The 26672-nt window shown below is 39.3% G+C and overlaps 1 protein-coding gene across 3 annotated transcripts in view; it reads left to right on the forward strand.

Moving 5' to 3' along the window:
- The window catches only part of COL19A1 (collagen type XIX alpha 1 chain), a 323634-nt gene that overhangs the window by 94418 nt on the left and 202544 nt on the right, over positions 1 to 26672 (forward strand). For all 3 annotated transcript variants that reach the window (XM_042848857.2, XM_008178207.4, XM_042848856.2), the window contains exon 12: positions 2053 to 2097. In XM_042848857.2, the coding sequence (XP_042704791.2) occupies positions 2053 to 2097 (45 nt within the window). The remainder of the gene's footprint in view (positions 1 to 2052; positions 2098 to 26672) is intronic.

Here is a 26672-nt window from a genome sequence, read left to right on the forward strand (position 1 = left end):
TATAATTTACTGAATGTGATTATCCAGTTTGTATACCTGTATCATTTCTATATCTGAAGTTAGGAATATTTACTATGCATCTGTATTTCAATATGCTACTTTGGGTGACGCCCACTGCTAACACTTCAGGTACAACAATGAAAAAGCCGGACAGGGCTGATGGCCCATCAGCAAGGACAATGGATTATGAAAAGGCTTGGCCTTCCTGCAGACGCTCCATATTGCCACTGACTCATGGATGCTGTGATACTACAGCAGGGGATCAGCAACCTTTGACACGCCGTTTGCCAGGGTAAGCACCCTGGCAGGCCAGGCCAGTTTGTTTACCTGCCGCATCTGCAGGTTCGGCCGATCGCAGCTCCCACTGGCCGCGGTTCGCCGTTCCAGGCCAATGGGGGCTGCGGGAAGTGGCGTGGGTATAGGGATGTGCTGGCCGCCACTTCCCGCCACCCCCTGGAGCCTGGAGCAGCAAACCACCGCCATTGGGAGCCACGATCGGCCGAACCTGTGGACGCGGCAGGTAAACAAACCGGCCTGGCCCGCCAGGGGGCTTACCCTGGTGGGCCACGGGCCAAAGGTTGCCGATTCCTGTATTACAGAGTCAAGTGGGACTGCTTGTAACTTTTCACAGGGGTGTGTGTGTCAAGTTTGGAAACAAAGGATTCCGACCTTATGTAAATCCTATTTAAGGGTGGGGAGGAAGGCAAGTAGGACCCCTCCTCTCCATGGAGTGTCTGCCTGAGAAAAAAGACTGTTAAAGCCACCTGAAGGGAAGGCAAGGAGGGAGTCTAGATTGAGAGAGGAGTCCAGTCTCAAAAGGAATATAACTGGAACCCTGAACCACAGAAACTTTGCAACCTGCCTAAAATAAAATTTAGGGTGAGAATTTACATTTTGTAGCTTGTTTCTTACGTATATTGAGCTTAGCTTGTGTATTTTGCTTTATTTGGTCAGTAATCTTCTTTGTTCTGTCTGTTATCTCTTATATTCACTTAAAATTCACCTCTTGTAGTTAATAAACTTATTTCTTGTTTATAATATAACCCAGTTTAGGTAATTTCTAATGGGGGGGGGGAGGAGTTGTGCATATCTCTTTCCACATTGAGGGAGGGGGCGAATTTCATAAAACCTTTGGGTTTGGTGCCCTCTCCCTTTAAGGGGTACAAAGTGTTGGGGTGAGCCCCGAAGGCTGAATCTTTCCAGAGTCGATCTCTGTCTCTCTGTTCTGCTGGGTGTGGCCCTGCTTGTGTGCTTGGCTGGAAGAGGCTTGTGAGCCTAACCCAGCAAGGCCAGGTAAAGGGGACCCAGGATGGCAGAATAGGCTGACTCAGTGGCATCCCAGCACATAAGGTGACACCCCAAAGGGCCCAAACCCGTCACACCCCAGTTCTAGGCGGTACCCCAGAGGGAACCCGTCACATATCTGGGTAAATTAAAGATGTTAGTTTTGTTAGTTTGCATCTTGACTACATTAGAGACCAGAACTTTTATGTTCAGGTACAGCGCTTGATCTAAGAATTCCATAATTTAAATGGAAGGAAAATGGTAACGGTCTTTTTTGGTGAAGGATACTCAAATCAGAAATCTACTTCCCTTTGGATCCATCTGAGCTTGGGATATAGTAACCTTCAGCATATGCTGCAAAGCTCAAATCATTCTGTATGTTTTTCATAGAGAGGTCTTCTTGGTTGAATAAGCTTTGTATACACAATGATTGAACAGCGCCTTGACACCTGGCAAGTCACACTTATAAATTTAAATAAAATAAATTAAACATTGATTTTAAAACAATGAGAGGGTTGGTATCTTGGACTATAAACAGAGTTAGCTGCCAAACTCGTAGAAAGCCATTCCAGTTTTCCATATAAGTTTCAGATCTTTTGAGGTGCTGAAAAGATATTCAGTATCCAAGTTGTGTAGTCTTGTCAAGCCTTATTTTTAACCTGAAATACAATTAAATGCAATAGAAGTTGTGTAGATTGTTTTTTATGTATATGACATTTGCTTAAAATTTCCTGTCAATCAATCTTGTGATTTTTTTTTCCATAACAGGGAGAACATGGCTTTGAGGGTAATAAAGGAGAAGAAGGTGAAAAGGTAAATCACTTCATTTGTGCAGTTTTTTGTGGTTAAATGTTTTCAACCTATGATACTTGAGATAGCTTCTGTCCTCACATGGTTCTGAAGTTCTTAGCTCTTTCACAGACAAAGCTCTATTTTCTGCTATGGTAGAATAAGGACTTAACAATATGGTTCATATTAATTAGACATAATAAAATGTTCTCAGTGTTCTCAGCCAGTTGTGTTAGGATGTGTGTATATAGATAAGATTTTATGTTAACCCTACAGTGTCTAGCATGACAAAAATACTTGATAAAGCTTCAAGTTACAGGGCGCTAACATGGTTGTATTCCTTACTTCCATGGTAACTGGCAGCTTTTTATTTACACAGCATGTCCTACTTGGTGAGAATACAAATAATTAGTTTGGAGATATATTTTAATTACCAATCAATTTGCAAATGTGTAAAATTATGTAATAACTATCGGGGGGGGGGGGAAGCAAAAATCAACATTTACTATATTATCTCCTATATGTGACATCTATTGATGTAAGCTGACTTTTTAATGGAGATCACTGTATGTAGTTACATAACATTTAGCAGGTGACAAATTTTGCTCTTTTACATCCAACTGATACTGAAATCGTTGGGGGACAACCAATGGCAGAATTGACTTTCCGGAGTCTCACCAGTGTAACTGAGGTAAAAATTTAGTCCACTACATCCAAGACTTAAACCTGCCTGCCTTTTTTGAATTCCCACTGCAGAATCCTGGCTTGCGTTTACTTACATATGTGGATTTGATTTACACCTCCCTTGCTCTTCCACTGCAGAATTTCTGTCACTGTGTGAGAGAAATACTGAACATGTGGTTATATGCTACATTTTTTCCTATTAATATATTTATTATGTCAGTCACTCTTAACCAAAGTATACTATCATATTCAAATTCCAACACCAGAAACCCATAATAGAACATAAGTACAGTAGCCTGTTCCTCAAAGTGTAGCCCCTTGTAAATTCTCCTGTGGATCTACTTAGACATACTACTAGCACAAAAGACTCCCAAGGAATGTGGATTCCATGGCAAAGCACCACATGCCCTGCATCAGGAGACAACATGAGCAAAACTTTCAGAAGATGGTTATGTCCCCATCTTAGATAACCTGTGGTCAGAAACAGTGCAGCAACACCTATGTTAATCCAAGGAACTAAACTCCTTAAGTTCCTGTGGAAAGATGTTCCAATAGTTAGAGCACTACTCAGGCCACTGAAGACCTGGATGGAAGTCTTGTTCTATCATGGACATCCTATGTTACCTTGGGCAAGTCACTTACGGTGGGATCCAGAAAAGTACTTAAGTACCTGACTCCTGTTTTTAGGCACCTCTGTTATCCACAAAACTCCTGCTTAGCTGCCATTGAACCCATAGGCGCCTTGCTTAGTGCTTAAGTTTTTGCTGTAAAAGTTCCCTCAGTGCTTATGTTTCTACCTCTGAGCATGTGCACTGCTATCTCACCCTAGACCACAGGCACCTATCTCCTACTTGAGCCCCAGAGCAGTTCACGAACCAGGAGAAAGATGGTTGTCAGAGGCCACCTAACTCCACAGAAAACAGCCAGGGAGGTGAAGGGTGGGAAGCTAGAGGCAGACCTCCCTTATAACCTTTAGCCTCGGGGCCAGGGTATTCACCTGGGGACTCCCGGAACCTGGTGTCTGATGAGGAGAAGGGATTTGAATAGAGCCATCTCTCAAGTGAGTGCTTTACCCATTGCTTATGGGATATTCTGATGTGGGGCTCCCTCAATGTCTCCTATGTAAGTAGTTCTGCTTTAATTAAATGATTGGATAATTAAATATTATTTGGGCGAGAGAAAAAATTAGCATGACTCTGTAGCCTGGTGGTTAGACCACTCACCTGAGAGGTGGCAGATCCCTGTTCAATCTCTTCTCATCAGGCAGAGAGAGGACTTGAAAACTAGGACTGTCCCACATCTTAGGGGAGTATCGTGACCACAAGGTTTAAGGGACATCTTTCTCCTTTCCCTTCCTCCCCTCCCCCTCACACCCCAGCCATTTTGTGGGGAATGTGCCTATTGGATCTGGCCCTGCACATGATTTAGGCAGGCAAATGCCTGTCTTTCCCTGATTTGTGAATCACAAGCAGAGATAGGTGTCTTCCTGCAGCCCAGACTTCAGGACCTACCTCTGGAAGAGGAGCAGGGCTTAGTACACACCCTAGTTGTTATGATTTCCCATTGGCTAACTTAGGCAGCTCCCTATCATGCTGGCTTTGTGGATGACATTCTAAGGTGCCTATTTCTCTCTGTTCATGGTATAGGGAGTGTAGGTGCCTAACTCAGGCTTTGTGGATTGTAGTGGTGTTCCTGTGTTTTTTCTAGGCACATGAAAGTTAGGTGTTGTGATGCTCAATATGGCAAAGGCTAAGTCCCTTTTGTGGGTCTAGGCCTTAGTCTCTCTCTTCCTCATTCCCCATCTGCAAAAGGGGGATAATAGTACTTCCCTAACACACAAGTATGTTTGTGGGAATAAATGCATTAAAGATTGTGTGGTGCTCTGGTACTGTGGTTATGAGGGACATATAAGTACCTAACATTGCCCAATTTAAAATCATGTTGAAGGAAGACAATGGAGGATAGCTCCTGAACTAAGGAAAGTACAGACTACTTATGATATATGCTCTTTTTAAGGGCTGGGGTGTAACCGGCTACCACACCTCATCAAAAGTACCAGTCAATTTTCCACTGTTAATGCTTTAAAAGAAAATGTGTTCTAGATTAGAAAAATCTAGTCACATTTAAAGTTGTTTGTTTAGGAGCAGAGAGAGAGAAAGAGAGAGAGATGTTGTATTATCCAGTATGGTAATAAATAACAGAAGTTACAATAAACATCTGTAATCATTAAAAATTATATGAGATGATTCAGTCTCAGTTTTCTGAAATATGACTTGTTGACGTTAAGATTTTTTTCTAACTCTACAGAGAATTCTCAGTCCTTTGGTTATGTTTCCCATTCTTCTGCTCTGAAGTGCTTGTTGACTTATAAGTATTTCCCTTGCAGCTGTGCCATGATCTCCTTCAGTCTTATGAATAAACTTTGTTTGGACATAGGGACATGATTCCAGCTGCTGCTGCCACTCTTTGTTCAGCTTCCCTTTATTTTAAGGTGACCATTTAAAAACATGCACTCCCTGGTAGTAACAGTTCTTCGTTGTGCAAACGGAGTCAACAAGTCTAAATTTGCCACTTTAGACATTAATTAATAAGAACCAGTAGTTGTTCAATTTATTCCCTATTTAAATGCTGACAGTATCCTTGGCTCTAAACAAAATGCAGAAGGCATGTTTTGCACTTAATGGAAGTTACAGTATACGTAGATGGTAGTTGGAGAATGTTTGACTATGGAGAAGTTTTTCAAAGGAAATAGAGGACCTTTACCTTGAGCAATTTAAAACTAGATTGGGCAAAGCACTGGGAGAGAAAGTGTAGGGAATAATTTATACTGATTGAGGTGGATTAGGTCATTTTTTCCACCTTTAATTTCTATTCTTCTTCTGAGGGCTACTGACATAGTGCTCTTTCTCTGGCTAACAGGGCAAATGGACACTGTTCTCCCAGTATCCTAAGCCTCAGTCCGTGACTTGCAATTCACCTGAGATCAATCACTGGTGAGCAGAAGATTCCTGAACCTGTGGGGTGTGGTGTTTTTGTATATCACACAACACTGCTCTGACTGCATTGGATCTGATTTCTAACAGAAGCCAAGTAATCGGAGCAGGTTAAACCATCCTGCATTTATCATATGTCTAGCTACCCAAAAGGTAACATTATGGTTTATGGACCATTAATTTTTAAACAATATGTATTATGTATATGCCATATACAGCACAAATAAAGACACAGTCCTTACCCAAAGGAGCTCACAATCTTAATAAAGGACAGCACACACTGTGAGACCAGAGTGTGATGATAACTTAGAGCTTTCTTGCTCATAAACAAATGGGGGTGAATGGTAATAGCAGTATATTAATGTAGTTTAGCATTTGTGGGCTGAAAAGAAGAAATGGGATTTCCAGAGGAATTTAAATGAAGAAAGGTAGGTGGTTAGTACATTGGAAAAAAATTGTCATTTCAGGGCCTCCTGATCATATATAAGAAAATATGAAGGTGAGAAAGGCAAAAACAATTTGTAACTAGCATACCCTATTTTATTTATTTATTTTAATTTCTAGAAACTTATCCCTGAACATACGAGTCCTGTTTTGAGAACACTGAATAGTAAATTATTGAACCTCCATCCTGAATTATTATTTGTATTTGTAAATAGTAGTGTTTTCTGTATTCTTCTAAAAATTGGACTTTTCTCCCAAATTTATGATCTATTGAACTTTGACTTTCATAGCAAACTTATTGACAGACTTTCAGGTCTTGAAAATCTAAAAATATCAAGTGGGCATCAAACACTAAATATCATTTTGTTGTTGTGGATAGAACAGTTTTTTGGGTTTTATCTGCTGTTGTGACATAGTAACATATGATTTGGTTATCTCTTCTTATTTACATGCCAATGAAAAATGTAAAGAGAAGAGGAGTTTCTTTCCTCCCCAGTGCCTGCCCAAACCTTATGTACTGAACTGGTTCAGTCTCTTCAGAGGCCCTTATACCCACAAATCTGGTGATTTGTGGGTATAAGGGACACAGTGGCTTTCTAAAACCAAAACTGAGATGTACTATCATTTAATCATTCATTTTCTTTTCAATGCAAATGAATATTAAACACAATAAAGCTATATTAATTTCCCATTATTCCAGTGCTGCTGTTCTGCAGCTTTATAAATGTATTAACACCTGTGACTCATGGCTTATAGTCATGATGATGTGTAAATACCATGGTAATACATGTAATGGCTCACTTGCTAGACAACATTAGGTTGAGGTGGTTTTTTTTATTAAATACTTGTAAGTAGCAAGTAGGTTTGAAATTGCAGTGTTGCTAAATTAAAATAATTGTAATACTGAAAAATTAATTTTATTACTGCAAAAATCACTGTCACATCAGGATTTATCACATAAAATGAAATGTCAATTCAGACAATATGGCGTGTATTTTATACCGTTTAAAACAGTACCTGTGACTTTTAACAAATATGACACCACTATTCTTTGTATTAAAAAATTTGTGAGAATTAACTAAATTTTACACTTCTGTTATGCTGACTATGCAAGTCTGTAAAGATGAACATTTAAAACTGACCTACTCTTCAATCTCTAAATTCATCAGACGTGAACTTGTTGGCCTTGATTCTTTGCTGGTCCAACCTCTGCTTGGGCACAATGAAAGTGGGAGCTGACAGGAAGCACAACACACTCCCCTTATTCTCAGTGGCATGATCCTGCTCAAATTAAAGATATGGGGTGGAAAGGGACAGCTTTAATTTACACCTAGTAGAAGATCCATTAGTGATGGATCAAGTATAGCAAAGCCTTTTTCTGTCATGCTCCTTCTCCTCCTATTCCCACCCTCTGCTCCCCTTTACACTGGACAGTGGAGCTGAGAGAGAGCTGGCCCAGTAAGATACAAAGAAGTACAAATGTCTGGCTACTTTAAATTCACTTTGTGTTGTTTAAATGGTGCAAAGTGAACTTGGCAGGCTGCAGAATCCAACCTGTGGCATCCACATAAGCTGTGCACCTAGGAGGAATGGACTGATCTCATGTACAAGGATACCTTTTATGGAAGTAAGTTGTTCTCCACTATTCTGCACTGTTTGTTCCCTTCTGTGCAAGCACAGTAATCCAAAGAAAGACGTATTTCATGAGACTAGAAGGTCAGAGCTGTCATTTCAATTCCTCTAATACTATTGATATGGGCACCGTTATCAGTACTGGAGATTGTTGTCTTTATGAGCAGTGCAAGTATTATTCTTTAACATACAGTGAACCTGTCAACACCACAATGAAGCCATAGATCAGCCTGTAAACTCACTTTGTTGTCATGCCATTGAGCCAAATAGTGTGCAAAAGTTACATTATCACTTCAGTTTATTTCTGATAGGATTAGTCTAAAGAAGAGTGAGACAATTTTGTTCTTTCAATATACTTTATTTTAACATCTACTTGATATAATCCTAGTTTAAGGCACAAATGAAAAGAAGTTCAGTCTCATTCTAAATCCACATCTCATTCACCTTGTAAAACCATCATACAAGAAGGCTTTTAAAAAGTTTCAAAATAGTTTTTTTAATGTTTCAAGGTTCTTGATCTGTAGGATCAAGGGAACAAATTCTAAACTCGTCGGGGGGAAATTTTTCATAAAATCTTTGCAATTTCTGAGTTAAAAACTGGGGAAATATTGTGCTCCTGGACTAGAAATTAATCCTATAATAAAAGATCCTGGACAGATTTTTTTTTTAAATAATGCACATTAATAGTTCCTATGGTACCTTTTTCACTGACCAAAATCTTAGCTAACCACTCCCGTAGCGCCATCCCTAGATTATCTTCCAAACTATGCTCTCTTTCTCAAGCCATAGTTTTATAATGCCTACTTGGCAGTACACCCTCCTGGCTGGGAAAGGATATGGGGCAATTTGAACTTAATTATACTGTAACTACATTAAACAGTTTATTTTCTAGCTATTTTTGTAGAATAAACTAAGAGGAGTAAAATGCAAATATCTTTCCCCAAATCTGTTTCATTTTTATACTCCATAAGTTTGAAAAAATGTTAACATACATGAAAATTAGAAACAAAAGAAAAAATAGGGGCAGATCCTCACCCGGGGTAAAGTGTCATTGCTCCACTGACATCAATAGAGCGATCACAACTGTACAATCTGAGGATCTGCCTTAAAGATACTTATTTTTCTGTGAGGATAATCTTCTTACATCAAAAGCTTTAAAAATGAAATATCCCTCACCTTGAACTTTTTCTTCCAGTCAGTGTCCTAATTTACAACAATTCCTTGCTGGAAAGAATTCATTGTCTTTCTTTGGTTAAAAATCCATTTACCCCAAATTAGATTCTGTTCTTAATCACTGGGACTTGTACGAGAGAGACTGTATACATGAATAAATAATAAGGTGAATAAACAGAAGATGAAGCCTTCTCTTTCCGGTTAAGCATTTGACACAATGCAATTCAGTATTTGGTGATTGGCATTCTTCTTCTCTACCAATGTACCCTTTGACTGGCTTTACTGGTCAAACACATGACGTTAAAAACATGGCAGGATACGCTATTAAAATTTGTATGGAAACATGAAAGTCAAAGTGTGCATTCTAAAGGTCTGCATAGACCTACAATGAGGGGTGGGCTGGCTTTCCCTCATATAGTTAATTATTATGCACCACAATTAAAAGATGTAATCAGTTGGGTTAACTATAAATCATACACATGCTGGGTAAACTCAAACAAGACTGGAGCCCATATATAGCTACTTGTAGCAATTGTTGGGTTTAAAAGAAATGTATGTCACCAAAAAATAAAAAAACATTCATCTAGACCACTTTAGCAGCTTTGGATAAATTTTTTAAATGTATCCCCAGGAAATATCAAAGTAACTATTCACTGTAAGAGCTAAGATTATTCAATTTGTACAGCTGTTCCTGGGTCCTAATTTGAAATCATACCAAGAGACATGTAATAATGTAAATAATATAAAGATCCCGTATTTTCAATATATAGAAGTCAAACATTTTATTGTCAAATTTGGATACAAAATAGCTCTATTTAGACCTTTAAACACAATTGAAGATTTGACCCAGAAGCGAGCTGGAACAAAAGGTTTCATTTCCAAGATATTTTGATTGAAAAAGAAGTGGGTAGGAAAACAACCCAGATGAAAGGTGGGAGATGGAGTTGGACAAAGGAATTGATTTAGCTGAATGGGTCTCTGTATGGGAAAGGGCATATACATCTTCAACTTGTGTAATCACAAAGAATTTTTTATGAATGATTGTATAGATGACATTTGATTCCAGTTAAGTTCCTTATATTTTTGCTACTAGGAATGCACTCTGTTGGAAAGGTTACGTGGAAAGGGGGATATACTTGCACATGTGGTGGTTGTGTCCAGGAATTAGACACTTTTGGGAGGGAATTATTAAAGAGATGCATCTTATAACAAAATGCCAGCTTCTTCTTTGAGTAGATACAGACATGTATTCCACTTAGGTGTGTGCACGCCAGCGAGCTGGAGACTCTTGCCTAGCAGTACCCATAGAAGGGTGGTGTTCGAGCCTCGTGGCTCTGACCCCTGCACTGGCTATATGAGGCATCACCGCCCTGACTCCCCTCAGTTCCTTCTCACTGCCCGTGGCTGGAGTCGGATCTCTGTGTGGTTGCAGACTCACATCATTACGTTTTGTCGTAGCCTAGTTTATTGATGTGACTATGCTCACTGGAGGGGCTATACTGAGAATGCTCAATCAGGGCAAAATGCGAAGAATAGGGCAGACAATCCTAAAACTGGTGGTTTATTCTATAATTAGATTTCACAGACCAGTAACCAAACAGCTTCTGTAATATCTTACTGGTTACCAACAAGCCAAAATACAGTTCCCTTTAAGCAATCCAGACTTTGGCTCCCACGCAGCTAGCCAAGTCTAATATAGTGAGGGTTACTAAAAACCTTATTCACCATATATAAAGTTCTATCAATCCCAAGAGATCAGACACATTATCCACCAAGTTAATGAATATTTCAGACCTCACCCAAATACTTGCTTACAGCCAATCCTTATTACCTAAATCTAAGATTTATTAATAACAAAGAAAAGAAAGAGATGCTATGGTTAAAGATTATTATACATACAGATATGAAAAGAGTTTGTAGGCCAGTTTCATGGCAGAGATGGTGAGGTGGCTGATGGTGTTGGTGCCTATAGTCCAATAGGCAGTCCATGTGCAGAGTTTGTTCAAATTCTTCCAAAAGAATTGCAAGGATAATCCAGAATAGACCTGAAGACCTCAGTTTTACGGGATTAGACTTTCCCTGTCAAAGTTTAAGCAGATCTGAGATAAAATAGGATCAGGCCAAACTTTCTTTATAGATGAAGCAAGTTGGGGTCACAGCAGGGCCTCCTAGACTGAAAATAGGTAAGGTAAATTGTTGTTTGGAAGCTAATCTGTTTCCTAGGCATATACTGGTAATTTAGTTGCATTCATTAGCATAAGGCAATTAACCATCAAACCGTTCACAGGTAGTTTACTACAAATTTCAAAGAGAAATGAAGACAATGATCTTATTACACCACAAGTTCCATCTAAATGTTAATATCCCCTTTTAATCGCTGAATCAATAGAATATAGTAATGAAACATTATAGATAGGAACAGGAGTTTAGCATCTACAAGCTAGTTAGATCACATTGTTAAACTTCTAACAAGATAGAGGTAAACGCAAATACAATTGGTATATATACTTAATTCTCTAACAATACAGGCCTATGTTGCCCACTAACTCCAAGGCCACTGATACCCTTCCCATATCAGTGACCTTGTACTCAGTGGGAAGCTCCTTATTCATGGAGATCCTGCTCTTTGTACCACTCGAAGCCAAATCACCTGCCAGGTTGCCGGTGGTGGCTTTGAATCAGCCGCAGCCCAGCCATTCGTGGTCTTCCTCCTCACAGAATTGCTTGAGATCCTTGGTGTACATGCCCTCGGGGCAAAGATGCCACTATGGGGTGCAGCAGCAGCAACAATGTCTCCCACCACATTCCTTCATGCAACCTTTTCCTCCAAAACAATGGGACCAACCTAGAAAGAGGGATAGATCCCACAAGAGGAAGTAGTTGGGCTCAGGCTTCAGACAGTCCTCATGCCTTCCCTCAACACAGGCCAAGAGCTTGTTTTGACTTCTTTGTCCAGAACATTGGTCCTGTCGTTCCTCCATCCCCCTGGGGACAAGCTGGCCCACTTTTACAATGCTTGGGTCTTGATTACCTCTGACAGCTGAGTCAGAGTCACTATCAGATGGGGCTACACAATCCAGTTCCTCGCCATGCCCCATTCTCATCTCCCATCCCCATCCTTCTCCAAGGACCCCTCTCATGAGACACTGCTCATTGAGCAGGTCAGCTCTCTGTTGAAGTTGGGAGTGGTGGGGGAGTTTCTGCCGGAACACTGTTTCCACAGTTTTTACTCCAGGTACTTCCTGATAATGAAATCCCAGGGTAGGATGAGACCTGTTCTCAACCTTCATGGCCTCAACAAATTCATCAGGTTCATGAGATTCCATATGGTCGCTCTATTGCTATCCCTCACCCGTGCTGTCTCAGAATGACTGGTGCGTTGCTCTTGACCTCGAGGACGCTTACTTTCATGTGGTGATTCTGCCGTGTCACAGGAAATGTTTGCGTTTTGCAGTAGGAGATTACTTTCAGTAAATGGTATCAAGTATCAGGGGGTAGCCGTGTTAGTCTGTATCTACAAAAACAACAAGGAGTCTGGTGGCACCTTAAAGACTAACAGATATATTTGGGCATAAGCTTTCGTGAAGTTTTTACCCACGAAAGCTTATGCCCAAATAAATCTGTTAGTCTTTAAGGTGCCACCAGACTCATTGTTGTTCTTTCAGTAAATGATTCTCCTGTTCCGCCTGTTTTATGTCCCCCGAGACTTCACCAAATACATGGTGGTGGTCATGGCATATCTGAGGAGGAAGGTGTGATGGGTTGGATTACAGAAACCCCCTTGGGGCTGCCAACTGATGTGCCAAGATTACTTCTGCCCCTGCTTTCCCGCCCTGGCAGCTTAGGCCTTCAATGCTCTGCCTGGTTTGAGCCAGACTTGCTAGCCTGCTGCAAACCCAGACCCAAGGTCTGAACTGTGTCCCCTAACAGCTGTAGGCTTAACTGAAAGCAACTTACTGAAGTGTTCCTGTCTTTAACACTAAGATGTCCAACTCCCAATGGGGTCAAAACCCCAAATAAATCCATTTTACCCTGTATAAAACTTATACAGGGTAAACTCATAAATTGTTCGCCCTCTATAACACTGAGAGAGCGAGATGCTGTCCCCCTCCAGGTATTAATACATATTCTGGGTTAATTAATAAGTAAAAAATGATTTTATTAAATACAGAAAGTAGGATTTAAGTGGTTCCAAGTAGTAACAGACAGAACAAAGTGAATTACCAAGCAAAATAAAATAGAACATGCAAATCTATATCTAAGAAACTGAATACCGATGAAAACCTCATCCAGTAAGTCTCCTTCTAGTCTGTGTCCAGCAATCACTCACACCCCCTGTAGTTAGTGTCCTTTGGTCCAGTTCCTTTCAGGTATCCTCGGGGGTGGAGAGGCTATCTCTTTAGCCAGCTGAAGACAAAATGGAGGGCTCTCCCAGGGGTTTAAATAGACTTTCTCTTGTGGATGGAGACCCCCTCCTCACTCCTATGCAAAGTCCAGCTCCAAGATAGAGTTTTGGAGTCACATGGCAAGCCACATGTCCAGGCATGACTCAGTTTTTACCAGCCAAGCCACATTCATGGGAAGGCTCGGATGTGGATTGACATCTTCAAGTTCATTGTTGGCTTAAGTGGTTTTTGATTGGGCACTTAATTTGCACTTTTCTCAAGAAGCTGACCAAATGCTCTACTAGGCTAGTTAAAATCAAGCCAGTACACAGCCAATATACCTAACTTCAAATACAAAAATGATACATGCATACAAATAGGACATACATTCAATAATCTTTACATAGATATGTTACATGGCATATGTAGCCTAAAATATATTCCAGTTATGTCACATATACATTCATAAGCATATTCTATAAAGCCTTATGGGGGGCACCGTCATAGAAGGGAATCCACATTTTCCCCTATCTCAATGACTGACTGGTTGCTGAAGGCAGCTGTGGAGAGGAGGTTCTCACCCATGTTGATAACGCATTGCATTTGCTTGACCGTCTGGAACTCCTCTTAAGCACTGCAAAGTCAGCCTTGGCTCCCACTCAAAAAATCGAGTTGATTTAGACTCCACGAGATTGAGAGCGTTCCTGCCGACCGACCGCTTCCAGGCAATTCAACTGCTCGCCTCAGTCTGCAATCCCAGCCATCCAAAACAGTCTGTGTGTATCTGGGCCACATGTCCGCTTCCCCTTAGTTGGTTCAGTTCAGCAGGTGTGCCTTCACCCCCTTCAGAGGTGGTTCAGAATGGTTTACTGCCCTGCATTCTCTGGACAGGTTGGTTCACCTTCCTCCACCAGTCCTGGAATCCCCACGCTGGTGCAAGTCTCCAACAATGTGTGCCAAGAAGTTCCCTTTGCTTGGCTCTCTCCAACCAAGTCAGTGGTTACCTACGCTTCCTTTCTGGGTTGGAGGGATGCATCTGGACTCACTGAGGTTGAAGGGCCTGCGGTTGGAACAGGAAGCCTCACTCCATATCAATGTATTGGAACTTCGGGCCGTGCACAATACATATCATGCCTTCTGAGGCCTCATCAGGCATGCAGTATTTCACATACTCATCAACAATTCCTCTACGATGTACTGTGTGAACAAGGTGGGAGGAGGGGTACATTCTAAGTTACTCTGCTGGAGGCAATCAACCTGTGGCAATTTTGCACCGAAGAAGACATCACTCACTCGGTAGCAGTCCATTTGCTGGGGGTGCAAAATTGCTTTGCTGACCACCTCGGTTTTCTCCATAAGCCATGAAAGGTTACTGAAGGAGCATGTTCTCCAGGTTGCCTTCACAACACAGGGCATCCCTGTGATTGACCAGTTTGTAAGGAGGGAATACAGGAAGTGTCAACTATTCTGCTCTCCAGGGGATCTTGGCATGGGCTCCTTCTCCAACACTTTCCACTGCAGCTGACAGTCGGCCCTTCTGTATGCCTATGTCCCCATTCTGATCATTCCGCAGGTAATCCTCAAGCTCCAGGTGGATTGGGCCAAGCTCATTCTCATTGCTCTAGTGTGGCCAAGACAGTGTTGGTTCTCAGACCTCCTTGCTCTGTTGGCTCCGCCACCCATATCACTTCATCTCCATCCTGACCTGCTCACTCAGGACCATGGCCACACCCTGATATTTTACTCTTGTGGAATATATTGAACTGAGTACAGTTTGTCAGACTGAGTAGAACAGAACTACCCGTTACTACCTGTAACTGAAAATCCACTCATTTCATATGTTGGCATCTAATTTTCTGTAACATGCTATTCTGTTATGTCCAAGTAAAGAGATGGGAACTAGAACTAGGAAAACCTGTTTTTTCTTAATTGCACAACTTTCAAAAGAGAGCATTAGTATATGAATCCAATAATGTGGAGAAAGTGTGAAAAACGGATGCGGGGGAGGATGAAAAATGGAATTGAGAATAGGGAAAGTGAAAAATAAATGCAGAGACACTAGTAAAAGGAGCAAAGATGAGGGAGAGAGAAATGAATCAGGAAAAATAGATACCGTATATATACAGTGTACAGGCCATGCATTTTTGCCAGCCTGGCTCTCAGAAGCTGGGGGAGGTTCTTCCATATGCATAACCTAGCATCAGCTTCCCTTTAGCTAGAAAAACATTTTTGAATGGTGAATTAATTCTTGGGGAAAAAGATGGATTTAAAATTCGGGAAGAAAGGCTAATGAACTCTAATTAGGTTTGAGGAAACCATCAAATAGTTTGCAAGGTTCTCAAACCTCTAATTCCATAAGATTCACTCCTTCCTAATGCAAGCCATGGCTCCGATCCTGCATCATGATGTGCTAATGCAGACCCGGGAGCACTTGTAGAGATCTGTTGTCCTCAGTGCTACTCTGCACTTGCACTATTTTATGTACTAGTGGATCTCAAGGCAGAAGCAAAATACAGCTGTATTGGTATGGCCTATTTAAAAGACATCCCACCCATTTCTAGGGCAATTCATCTTTGTCAATGAAATGGACTAATCAGTTTCACCTTTTACTATTTGGGGTTCATAGGTAGTTTTATTATACAATCATAGATCATAGTCCCCATGTTTGGACATTGTACAGACAAGTAACAAAGAAGACAGTCCCTGCCTCAAAGAGCTCAAATTCGACTTGACAGGCAGAACACAACAAAACAAACAAATGGGATTGGAAGGATGAAGATAATTAACAATAAAATAATTTTGGAAAGAACCTGTTTTTAGATATTCTGTCATGAACTAGAACAATACTGCAATTTTTGGGTTGAGACACTTAAGGAATATATAATTCTGAATAAAATGTTTCAGTTGAATATAAAAATTAGCATATTTCTGGTGATTATAAACTTTTTTTTTCCTTTTTATAAAACTGAAACATTTAACCTCGATTGGAATGTCCCTTTAAAGCTGCTGTTTCCTAATCACTCCAAATTAGTTTGAGGACTCGGCTATCCTTGCACAAGCATTCTGTAATGTCTATGTTCATGTTTCTGTCAATCACTGAATGATATTGAAAGGCCTACTGATGGATGGAATTCAGGTGACCTCAGTATTACTAGAAACCCTAAAGCAAAGACCAAACTTGAGAAAATGCTATATGATGATAGACTTCTGTCACCTGATGCTAGTTGCATTTGTCTGTCTAAGAATTTATATGACAGAAATTACTACAAGTTCAGAAGTATTTATTTCACTTGCAGATTCACTGCACAGGACTCGTGCATAGGTGCGCTCTATATTGCATGTACTCGGATTAATAATAAGCCATTGTGCATAGTTCTGTTTTGAATCACTGTAATGAAGGTTTTAGATCTGACACAGATTTTGCCAGTGTCATTCACAGAGATTTGTAAATAGTTGGTACTTCTTGCCAATTTAATACATAGTGTCTTAGATACAAGTTTTCCAAACTATTGTTGATGTAGGTTAAAATGTTGAACTACCTTCTAAATCCTTTCACTTCAGGGACATCAAGAATGTGAGTACACAGCATTGACAAATGAGCCTTTTGTGTTCTGACACTTTTGTTCTTTGCTAATATAAAAACAAATATCCCCAAACACTTAGAAATCCAGTCATAAAATCAGGTAATTGCTTTGTTGTTGTGAACAAAAACAGACATGGAGTGTAAGTACAGACAGGATCAGCTTTTTGTTTTTTATTTTATTTTTATTTATTTTTTAAGCAGTAATACTCACTGGAGTCCAGCCACCACTGAAAATGTAGACCAGTTGATTCTGCTGCTACTCTTTAACCTGCTCTAAGCAGGCACATTCCAGCCCTATTGTTTCAAGAAGGAGCACTAGTTGCTCCCAAGCTGGGGTACCTGTCATCAAGCTTTTATTGGCCATTGGAGCTGACAGGTGTGGGATGAGATGGTGGCAGAAGTGCTGGTATGGCATAAAGGTGCATAGTGGCTGTTGCAAGCTGTAAATGGAGAGAGATTTTATTCTAATGACTCTATGAATTTCTGAATTCCTCAAATCCTCTAATTCTTTCTCACAGGTAAAATACTCTTCGGGAAGCTAGCCTCATTGGCTGGTTTCACTGGAAATTTTGTGGGAAATAACTTTTTAACCAAAAATCTCATGAGAATCTCTCTTCTTGCAGTATATCCATAAGATAACAAAGAATACCAAATTCTCTTGTTCAGATCTAGTCTGTTTTAAACAGATCTCATGGGATCCAGGTGATTTAAAATGGTCTAATTAACCTGCTTCTGCAATTAACTGACTGTGAATGAAACTAATTTTGACAGGACTGTGATTTTCAGTGTACTATCTAGAGGGTGTGTGTGTGTGTGTGTGTGTGTATATATACACACATATAAAATTGGAACGAAAAAGGCAGAAATGTCATTTTTATGTGTAACAATTTCCATCTGTAGAATAGTAAAATATAAAGAATAAAATCTTTTACATACCAAGTAATGGATGTCTAAGAAATTATGCCATTTCTAACTAATTTTAGAGCTTTCCCTTTGACAGGAATTTTAAATGCTTAAGGAGGCTTTGCAGGGGATCTGGTGTTACAGCAACATGAATCAAACATAATTGAACCCTAGTTGGCAGGTACAATATATTTATTTAACATAGCAACCTGAATAAAGCTACTGACATGTGAGAGTCTCCTTTCTCATTCGAGCTGGAAGCAGTGTTGTCTGAGTGGGAATTGCTGAGCCAGGGTATGCTGTTAGATTGGACTGGCAGGGTTCCGCTGCAAGGAAATCAGCAATGTATTGCAGCTGCTACCACCATTGGATGTTGCTATATGCACTGTTGCAGAGAATTATTCTGTACAAAAAATAAAAGTTGCAAGGTATATAAAGAAGAGATGGTGAGATAATCCAGCTACTTGGGTCTGTGATAAGGATCTATGAAACCAATGTAAAATGCCTCATCAGTGTATTCCCTCACTGCATTTACAGTTTTCTTATGCCTGTGTTGTTTGGCAGAATGACTGTACTTTAAGACTTTCATATTCTTCAGTCCTCTATATGCTGCAGTGGGATACCGCATGTATGCTTCCTTAACTCTACTCCCTACTTAAAGCCTGCAATTTTGCATGTTCCACTCCTCTGCAAATTTGAAAGACTTTTTCTATAGTCAACTCCTAGTCTCTCAGCAAATCCTCTCATACCTTCCTATCTCTGCAGCCCACTACCAGCTTCTCTATAATCAGGGAATCTCTGAAGGAGCCAAAACTGTAAGACTGTCTTTTTAGCTTCAAGTCTGTAGCAGATTCCTCTTATAATTTTGTGTGGAAGAGAAATCTTTCTTAGGTGCACCTTTTAGGCATACAGTAAGCTTCAAACTGTGCTAGGACCCTATCAAAATCAATTCCGTTTGTGAATGAGAGCTGGAAATTATAAATATTTAGTCTTAGCACCAGCTAATAAGGTCAATTTCTTGGAACTGCTGAGGATGTCTGCATCCATTGCAGTCATATACAGCAAGAACCTTTGTTCGAAATGCTTCCATGATTCCTCTATATTATCTCTGAACCTTACTTCTGGTAGTGATTTCAGACCATCCATCATTTTTTCTGTTCTCTGCTAAAATAGTGAACAAGATTATCAATGAGTTCTAACGGAGGTAGTTGTTTTTGTGATATGGACAGGTGTTCAGTGGGACTTATTTCATGTAGTCTGCTGAAAAAGTATCAGATGGTAATAACATTTTGTGAGTGTTGAACGGGGCTGCATTCGACCCAGTAATGTACAGGAGATACTTCCTGGAGTCAGCCTTTTCTCTTTAAACACTAGTACATACACTCCACACAGAGTCAGACCTCAGAGTACCTGTTTCTTTTCGGACTCATGACTCCCTTCAGCTCTGGCTTTCATCTCCTTCGTGTTTTTCAACTTCTTTCAGTCATGTGTAAATAACATTTACAAATTAAAGGCTCTTTTTGACTTGACACAGGCAACTTTCTCAAGCAGAGATCAGATTATTTTTAGCAGAAAAAAGATGATGAACACATTTAGAGAGAACTTGAACTTTGTCTCTGGCTTTCTGTCACAATCAGGGTTGCAGTCTCTTTGACAGGGACAAAGCATGGAAGCAAACTAGTGGTGTGCTTTTCCTTTTTGGCATATTAGTGTCTACCTGGTGAATAACTGAATTATCTTAAAAACAGATATTTCACCCATTAAAAATGACATTGCATATGTATGTTTTCTCTTGCAGCAATTTCATTATAAGAGATCCTTTAGTACAAGAAAAATGAAATTCAAAGAAAATCCATGTTCGTCTGCTATTCTAACTATTTCTAATTTCTTTTTTTACTAGTCTCAGCTAAGTTCTGCTATATCTTCACTAAAAGAAGGGAAGGTTCAATTTAATTTAATTTCACCATTTCAGATTTATTTAACAGAAAAAGTGATCATTTATGTGTGGGTATATTGTCCCCAAACTTTCAAATGTGGATGCCTAATGTGGGAGACTGGTGCATGTATCTGACTTTTTTTTCATTCTGCATTTACAATAAAAATAAGTATTCCTTTGCAATATATGCAAGGTATTCAATGTAAAAGATTAGGAAAAAAGATATAGACAAACAATAAATACATAAAAGTTGGCATCCTTCATATATATCCCTACCTCTCCCTATGCGCCCTTCTTTCTGAGTCCACGACAAGTCAATCTTTGCCTTTCTCAGATCTGCCCTCATAACTTCTACTTTCACAGGTAACTAACTTGCTGAAACCGTTTCACTATCTTCATGCTCTCAGCACAATGTTCCAAAAAAAAAAAAAAGGGAAACCACGTCTCACTCTAGAATGAACAAGTTAAATAAAATCAAAGAAATGCCTCTTTTCCAAACCGTTTTTGCTGCATATACATTCCTATGTCTTCATCCTTATCTCACTTTTCATTCTTGACCTCTGACCTCCATGCACTTCTATGTCTTAAGGAGATAACATATCAAATTGAGCAGTGTCTTACATTACTGTATAATGAACACATAAAACTATTACCACTATACACTTGCTTAATTTCTAAGGTTTGCAAAATGCTTGGACTGAAACTACTTTAAGCATTTAGTGATGGGTTTTGTAACAAAGTTTAAACTTAGATCTGGTTCCATTGAAAGATTTGCTATAGTTCAATAAAGTTTCAAATAAAGTTGGACTAATTCATGGTTTTGCATTAAAAATTGGACAAAATTTGTGATTTCGTGCTGGTTAAGCAGAAACCAGGTGAAGTCCAGTATTTTCACTGATTTGCAATTAGGTTTCCAATTTAAAATGAAACTTGGAATACAACCTTCATAGATCGAATCATGGAAAAACATTCACATGAACTCCTGAAAAGCAAAAGAACAGACTTCTCAATACAAAAATAAAAAGCATTCATACAGTACACACTCACCACAAAGGACTAAACCTCACACCCCAGGATATTTCAGAAGTTTGGTATAGCCAAAAACTGCCACTGAACTTGCACATATAGTTCAGTAACATTGATAAAGTAATGTTTTTTTTAGTCTAAAAACACAGAAGCAACAGATACCAACATAATCAAGGCCTGATAACCACATTACATAGTCACAAATATAGAATGTGACAGTGTTTCTGTAGAAGTACTATAGAACTATATGCAGCAAGTTTCAGCCTTTGCAGAAAAGGCACTGCAGTCCATTGAGTAGTGCAAATATTAGATATTGCTTTAACCATCTGCAAAACATTTTTAGTGACTAAATAACAATAGCAATAGCCTGCCAAAGCCATGGAAAGTATTGGTGCCTAAAAAAATACAGCCCAACACATTCTGTGAAACCAATGTTCTTTGTTTTTGTCAACCGCTGACAGAAATAAATTGGTTTTTAGTTTTCCTTAGGAGATCAGCCTTGGGGGAAAAAACGCCCCCAAGTCTGTTCCTTTTACAGCAAAATCCTAACTCAACAATAACACAAAGGTGTTATAAACAGAAATCAAACTTCAAATTAAAAAATGTGGGCCACATCTTGACTCTGCTACATGGAAGTAAGGGGAATGTTAGCCCATTGCTGCCTTTGCTTTCTCCACAATTGTCACGCTGCCATCCCGCTCTGGGACATAAGGGGAGGCACTTTCTCTCCCAGTTACACTTCCTAGTATTCCAATCACTATGTATGCCAGTACTGTAAGGTGTCTTTGAGATCACCACAGAGTCAGGCTCAGCAGTTGTATATAGCTGTTTCTGAGTGGCTGTTTCTTTGTCGTACGATTTCATTTTTCCTCTGGAGCTTCAGCGTTTGACTGGATTGTGAACATATTTAGGGCTCTGGGAAGAAACCTGAATCAGGATCTGGCCCTGTTTATTAATGTAAATATGAAGCGCCTTACCACCTTTTGCATATAGTACATAGTCTAGAAAAGAGGAGAAACCACAGTTATACCTTCTTTTTTCCCTGTTTACCTTAAACTATAAATATGATATTAATATCCAGACTAATCAGAGTGTATTGTACTTTTCATCCAGTCTCACTTCTCGCAACAAGAGACAAACAGCTAGTTCTCTTTTTCTCATGGTCAGCAGAAATGTTGGAGTTCTACATTCCTGGAACACTTTATGGAGCCACATCTTGTTACCATCAGTTATTAAATCACTATAATAATGTCTTTCTTTGTTAGCATTCTTTTGATGGCTAATGACTTACTGGAAGTAGCTGTCATCTCAACTTCCAAAAATGCCCAAGAAAACCCAATGACTTACATAATTGTATTTAGTTGTTTTGTTTTTGAAATTAGTATTGTGCTTGTTAAAAGTGTTGATTGACAACCCAGGAAACTAACATCCTTCCTTTGTCAATGGAACAGATGTGTCATGTATAGCAGTAGTATAGGCTTCCCCACACTGCCCCACTCTTGTGTTTCAACCCTGTTCTTGAGAGGATAGTTAATTCTTCATATCGATTTAATTCTGCTTAGACCTCCAACAAAAGTGTTCTGGCAAATAGTGTCATTTGTAATGATAATTTCTGTTTATGGGGTATTTGTCCAATAGGGTCTCGACTGAGATCACCTGACAGTTCATTTAATGGATGGTAACAAGTTTCGGTTACTACCAAGTAGGGCTGAATTTGGTAGAGGTAAAAGATTCTATATTCCGTTACCTTTTTCTGAACTAACAATTTCTTCTTAAGAAGAAGTAAATTTCGAGCAGGAGTGCACAACTTATATTTGCAGTAACTCCAGAAAACAATTCTGAAAAGTTCCTTTTATCTCATCAGCTGATGTTGCAGTAATTTACCTGGAAGGTAATGTCTGTTGGTTGCCTTGAAAAATATCTATTATATTATATCTATTATATCTACCCATTAAAGAGTAGATTTTTTTTTCTTTGTTCAAACAAATTCTCTCAGAATGAGGCATGCCCAATATAAAATTTGAAACAATTGCAATTGAACATGAAATGCATTTATTTGGAATATTTATTTGAAGTACAACTAATGCACATCAGCACAGTCATTTGCTATTTAACATGTGATTTATTCACATTCACAAAAGAAAGTTAAAATACTATTACAGATTTTGGTACCATAGCCTTGGGGCCAAATTCAGCCATCAGGTAAACATTCGCAATTTCCTTTAAAGCCAATGGAAAGTGAACCCACTTATCTGAGGGCAGAATTTGCATCAGTGATAACACAATTAAGGCTGAAGCTCAGAAGTTTGTATCTTTAGCTCATCCCTTTGTGTTTGAGTATTGTAATTCATATGATACAGGAATTCACACGGGTTGGAGCTGCTTTTTGGTATATCAGATGGTGTACACCACAACTGCACACTGGGCCAAATTTTTCAACAACAGTCGTGTTCCATGGGATTTAAGGCAGTGCAGAATTTGCCATAATGGGGAGAGCTAAGAACAGCATTTCAGCCACTACTCATACTTCATTTTCTGTTCTGGGCTATATTTTTGTGTGAATTTTCTTTTGTATTGTAATGTAATACCACATTAAAGTTTTTGAAAGTTCAGAGTATTTTAGAATGCATACTACTAACTCAACAGAGTTCAAGCTATTATAGTCTGTATAAATATGTATCAATGGACATTTTTAAAATGGATATTACCATGAAAAACATTTAGGGCTGTCAAGTGATTAAAAAAAATAATTGCTGATAACTTATTTGTCAAATTTTAACCTTGGAATTGTTATTGCTTAGTAATAAACCCATATAAATCTTTTTCTTATGGAAAGGTTAAAAAAAAGTGAGTGACTCTTCTCTATGTCAACATAAATAGAAGTATTGTTTAGAAAAGCGAATGCAACAAAATATTTACTATAGAGATTTGCAAAGAAAAAGTTAAAATGGGGCTATTTAAAATGTATGTTTTACTGACAAGAAAGCAAATTGTTAGGCTGTGGCAAGCCCAGTGTAGTTTGACAGGGAGCAGAGGGTATTCTTAGTCTTGGTCATTGTCTCCTTGTACTCAAGTATGGAGAGCATCTATAGCCAACAGCAATGTTAAACTGCTCCAAGGGATGAGGTCGTGTCACCACCCTCTTTTCATCCTGGCCAGTGGCATAGGGGGAAGCATATCTTGCACCCTTTTAAAGGTGTATCAGTTGCTGCTGCTTTTCTGGGATACCACTGTCCCAGCAGTGCCAGAGGCATTCTGGCTCAGTCAGTGAGAATGTCATTGGGATGGAGGGCCTTCACAACCCCACCCCTGCATGATTCTGACTATAAAAGCCAGAAGAGAGCCCTAAGGGCTGTTTTCAGCCCAATGTTTCAATTTGATAAATTCATACCATCTGCAGGGAAAATGAGTGAATATTTGCTATAGCTGGATTCAATTTATTAGGAGTTATGAAGAAAGAGTCACGAGGAAGATAAATTAATCTTCAGATACAGCACACCACCACAAATACATCTGTAATAAAGCATATAAGATTATTATATGCAAAACTAGCTTTAACTAGCTTTTAAAGATGTAAAATAATTCACTCTAAAATCAGGAATTTCCAAAAGTCAATGTTTATGCCTCAGCACTAAGTAATGTTGCATAGCCTGCATATTTTAAAGAATAGATTGGATAATATAAAGAGAAATATGTTAAGATTTTTATTTAACAAGGAAATCAGAAATAGAAAATAAGTAATGTTGACAAGGTAACGCTGCAGAACAAACCTTAATTTTTTGCATTTCCTGACATGTTTTTTGATCTCTTAATTTTGTATTAATTATAGATTTTGTGTGTAATTTAAAGGTGGGAAAAAAGAAAAATTGGAGGGAGGAGGGAAAGGCAGGAAAACATGCTTCTAAATTGAAACATCACCATAACTGGTTCATCTTAAACTCAGGCAGCGTTACCTGAGGCATCCATAACAAATACCTCCTTAACTGACGGAGTCTTTGGTGAACATATTGTTGACATAAACTTCTTTTAACTGAATCATCCTTACAAATACATCTTTACTTTAAGGAATCCTTATCGCTGTCCTTAACTGAATCATCTTTAACAAACAGTCCCTAAAATGTAGCAGAAAAATGAGAGATTTTTTTAACAAGCTTACATGAAAATACCAACTTTAAATGTTTAAATTATAAAAAATACTGTAAACAATTTGTTTAGTTTTGGGTTATTTTCCCTTCCTCGGGACAGACTGTAAAAACAAGCCAAGGTTGATATTTTCAGCTTCAGTTGCTTTATGTAAGCAGAAAATTCTCACTGGGAACATATGAGGAAATGTAGATCTCTTCATGCTAACACACCCAAAAACCAGCAAGCTCAATTTTGCTCAAACTCTCTCTCTCTTTCTCTCTTTTTTTTTTTTAAACATCTATTTGGGTTGGGACCAAGGTTGGAAAAGATCATAAAAAGGATCTGTGAGAGTAATGGCTAATTGATTAAGTGGAGTTTAGAATAAAAGTTAAAACTGAAGCTTAACTATAGCAGTTGCTATGGGAGACTTCAATAATATTTTAAATGCAATGGAAAATTGGAGTTGGTAGTTGATACTCTCTTTTTGACAACTTCTTGTGGAGGCAGAGAGCAAACTCCTGGCCCTATGGGAGTGTTCCCACTGACTTCAGTAGGGCCAGGATTTCACACACGTATCTTCAGCTATACTGAAGCAACTCCACTGCTTAGTTGTGTGAGTGTAATTGAAAGCAGAATTCAATCCAGGAAATACAATCTCTGCACATAATTCAATATTGTAATGTTGGATTAGTTTTAATTAACAAATAAGGCACACAGTACTTCCAGCATTGTAATGCTATTTTGCAAGTATTCACAAATTAACTTTAATTGTCCCATCTGAAGATGTTTTGAGCAGGCAGGAACATTGGACTTAAAATAGCTTTTAACACTTTTTTTGTGTGCAAACCTAAAATGTATCCAGCAATGTGGACTATTTAAAACTCTTACCATACTTTACTGAATGTTAAATTCTGCAGATTGGCTACATTTTAAGATAAGTCATGAAGTATATAATGTATATTATAATGTCAGGAATGAGCAAGATAACTTGGCTTAATTTACGTAGGAGTAAGTGATGAGAATCAGAACTCTGTTTTATAGGAATTCTTGCTTTGCAGAAGGAAGAGAGAAACAATCCACAGAATAATGTTTGTCATATGTTTGAGAATGAAAGTAATTTAATCTACTGAAAATTCAATATAAATTCACATGAAAATCATACAGTGTGGCAGACTGACTTAGGTTCTTTGGATGCAGAAGGGATCCTGGCCTGTCTGCTAAATGATCTTTGCTTTTGTCTAAACAACCAATGAGCATTTTGAAGTCTGACATCTTTTGAATCATGGAAACTGGAATATTTGTATCTCTCACTTGCACCCAGCAGACACAATCACCACACTACCACTTCTTTGCGGCCTGCGCCACTCATCAGCATTTAAAATGATTGCCTGCCTGCAGTAGGGAGGAGAAGTGTTTTCTAAGGCATAGCACAGGGATCGGCAACCTTTTGCATGCAGCTCGCCAAGGTAAGCACCCTGGCGGCCGGGCCGGTTTGTTTACCTGCCGCGTCCGCAGGTTCAGCTGATCAAGACTCCACTGGCCGCGGTTCACCATCTCAGGCCAATGGGAGCGGCGGGAAGCGGCGTGGGCAGAGGGATGTGCTAGCCGCTGCTTCCCGCCGCCCCCATTGGCCTGGAGTGGCGAACTGCGGCCAGTGGGAGCTGCAATTGGCCGAACCTGCGGATGCGGCAGGTAAACAAACCGGCCCGGCCTAG

This window comes from Chrysemys picta, chromosome 3 (genome assembly GCF_011386835.1).
Source record: "Chrysemys picta bellii isolate R12L10 chromosome 3, ASM1138683v2, whole genome shotgun sequence".
NCBI classification, from domain to species: Eukaryota; Metazoa; Chordata; order Testudines; family Emydidae; genus Chrysemys; species Chrysemys picta.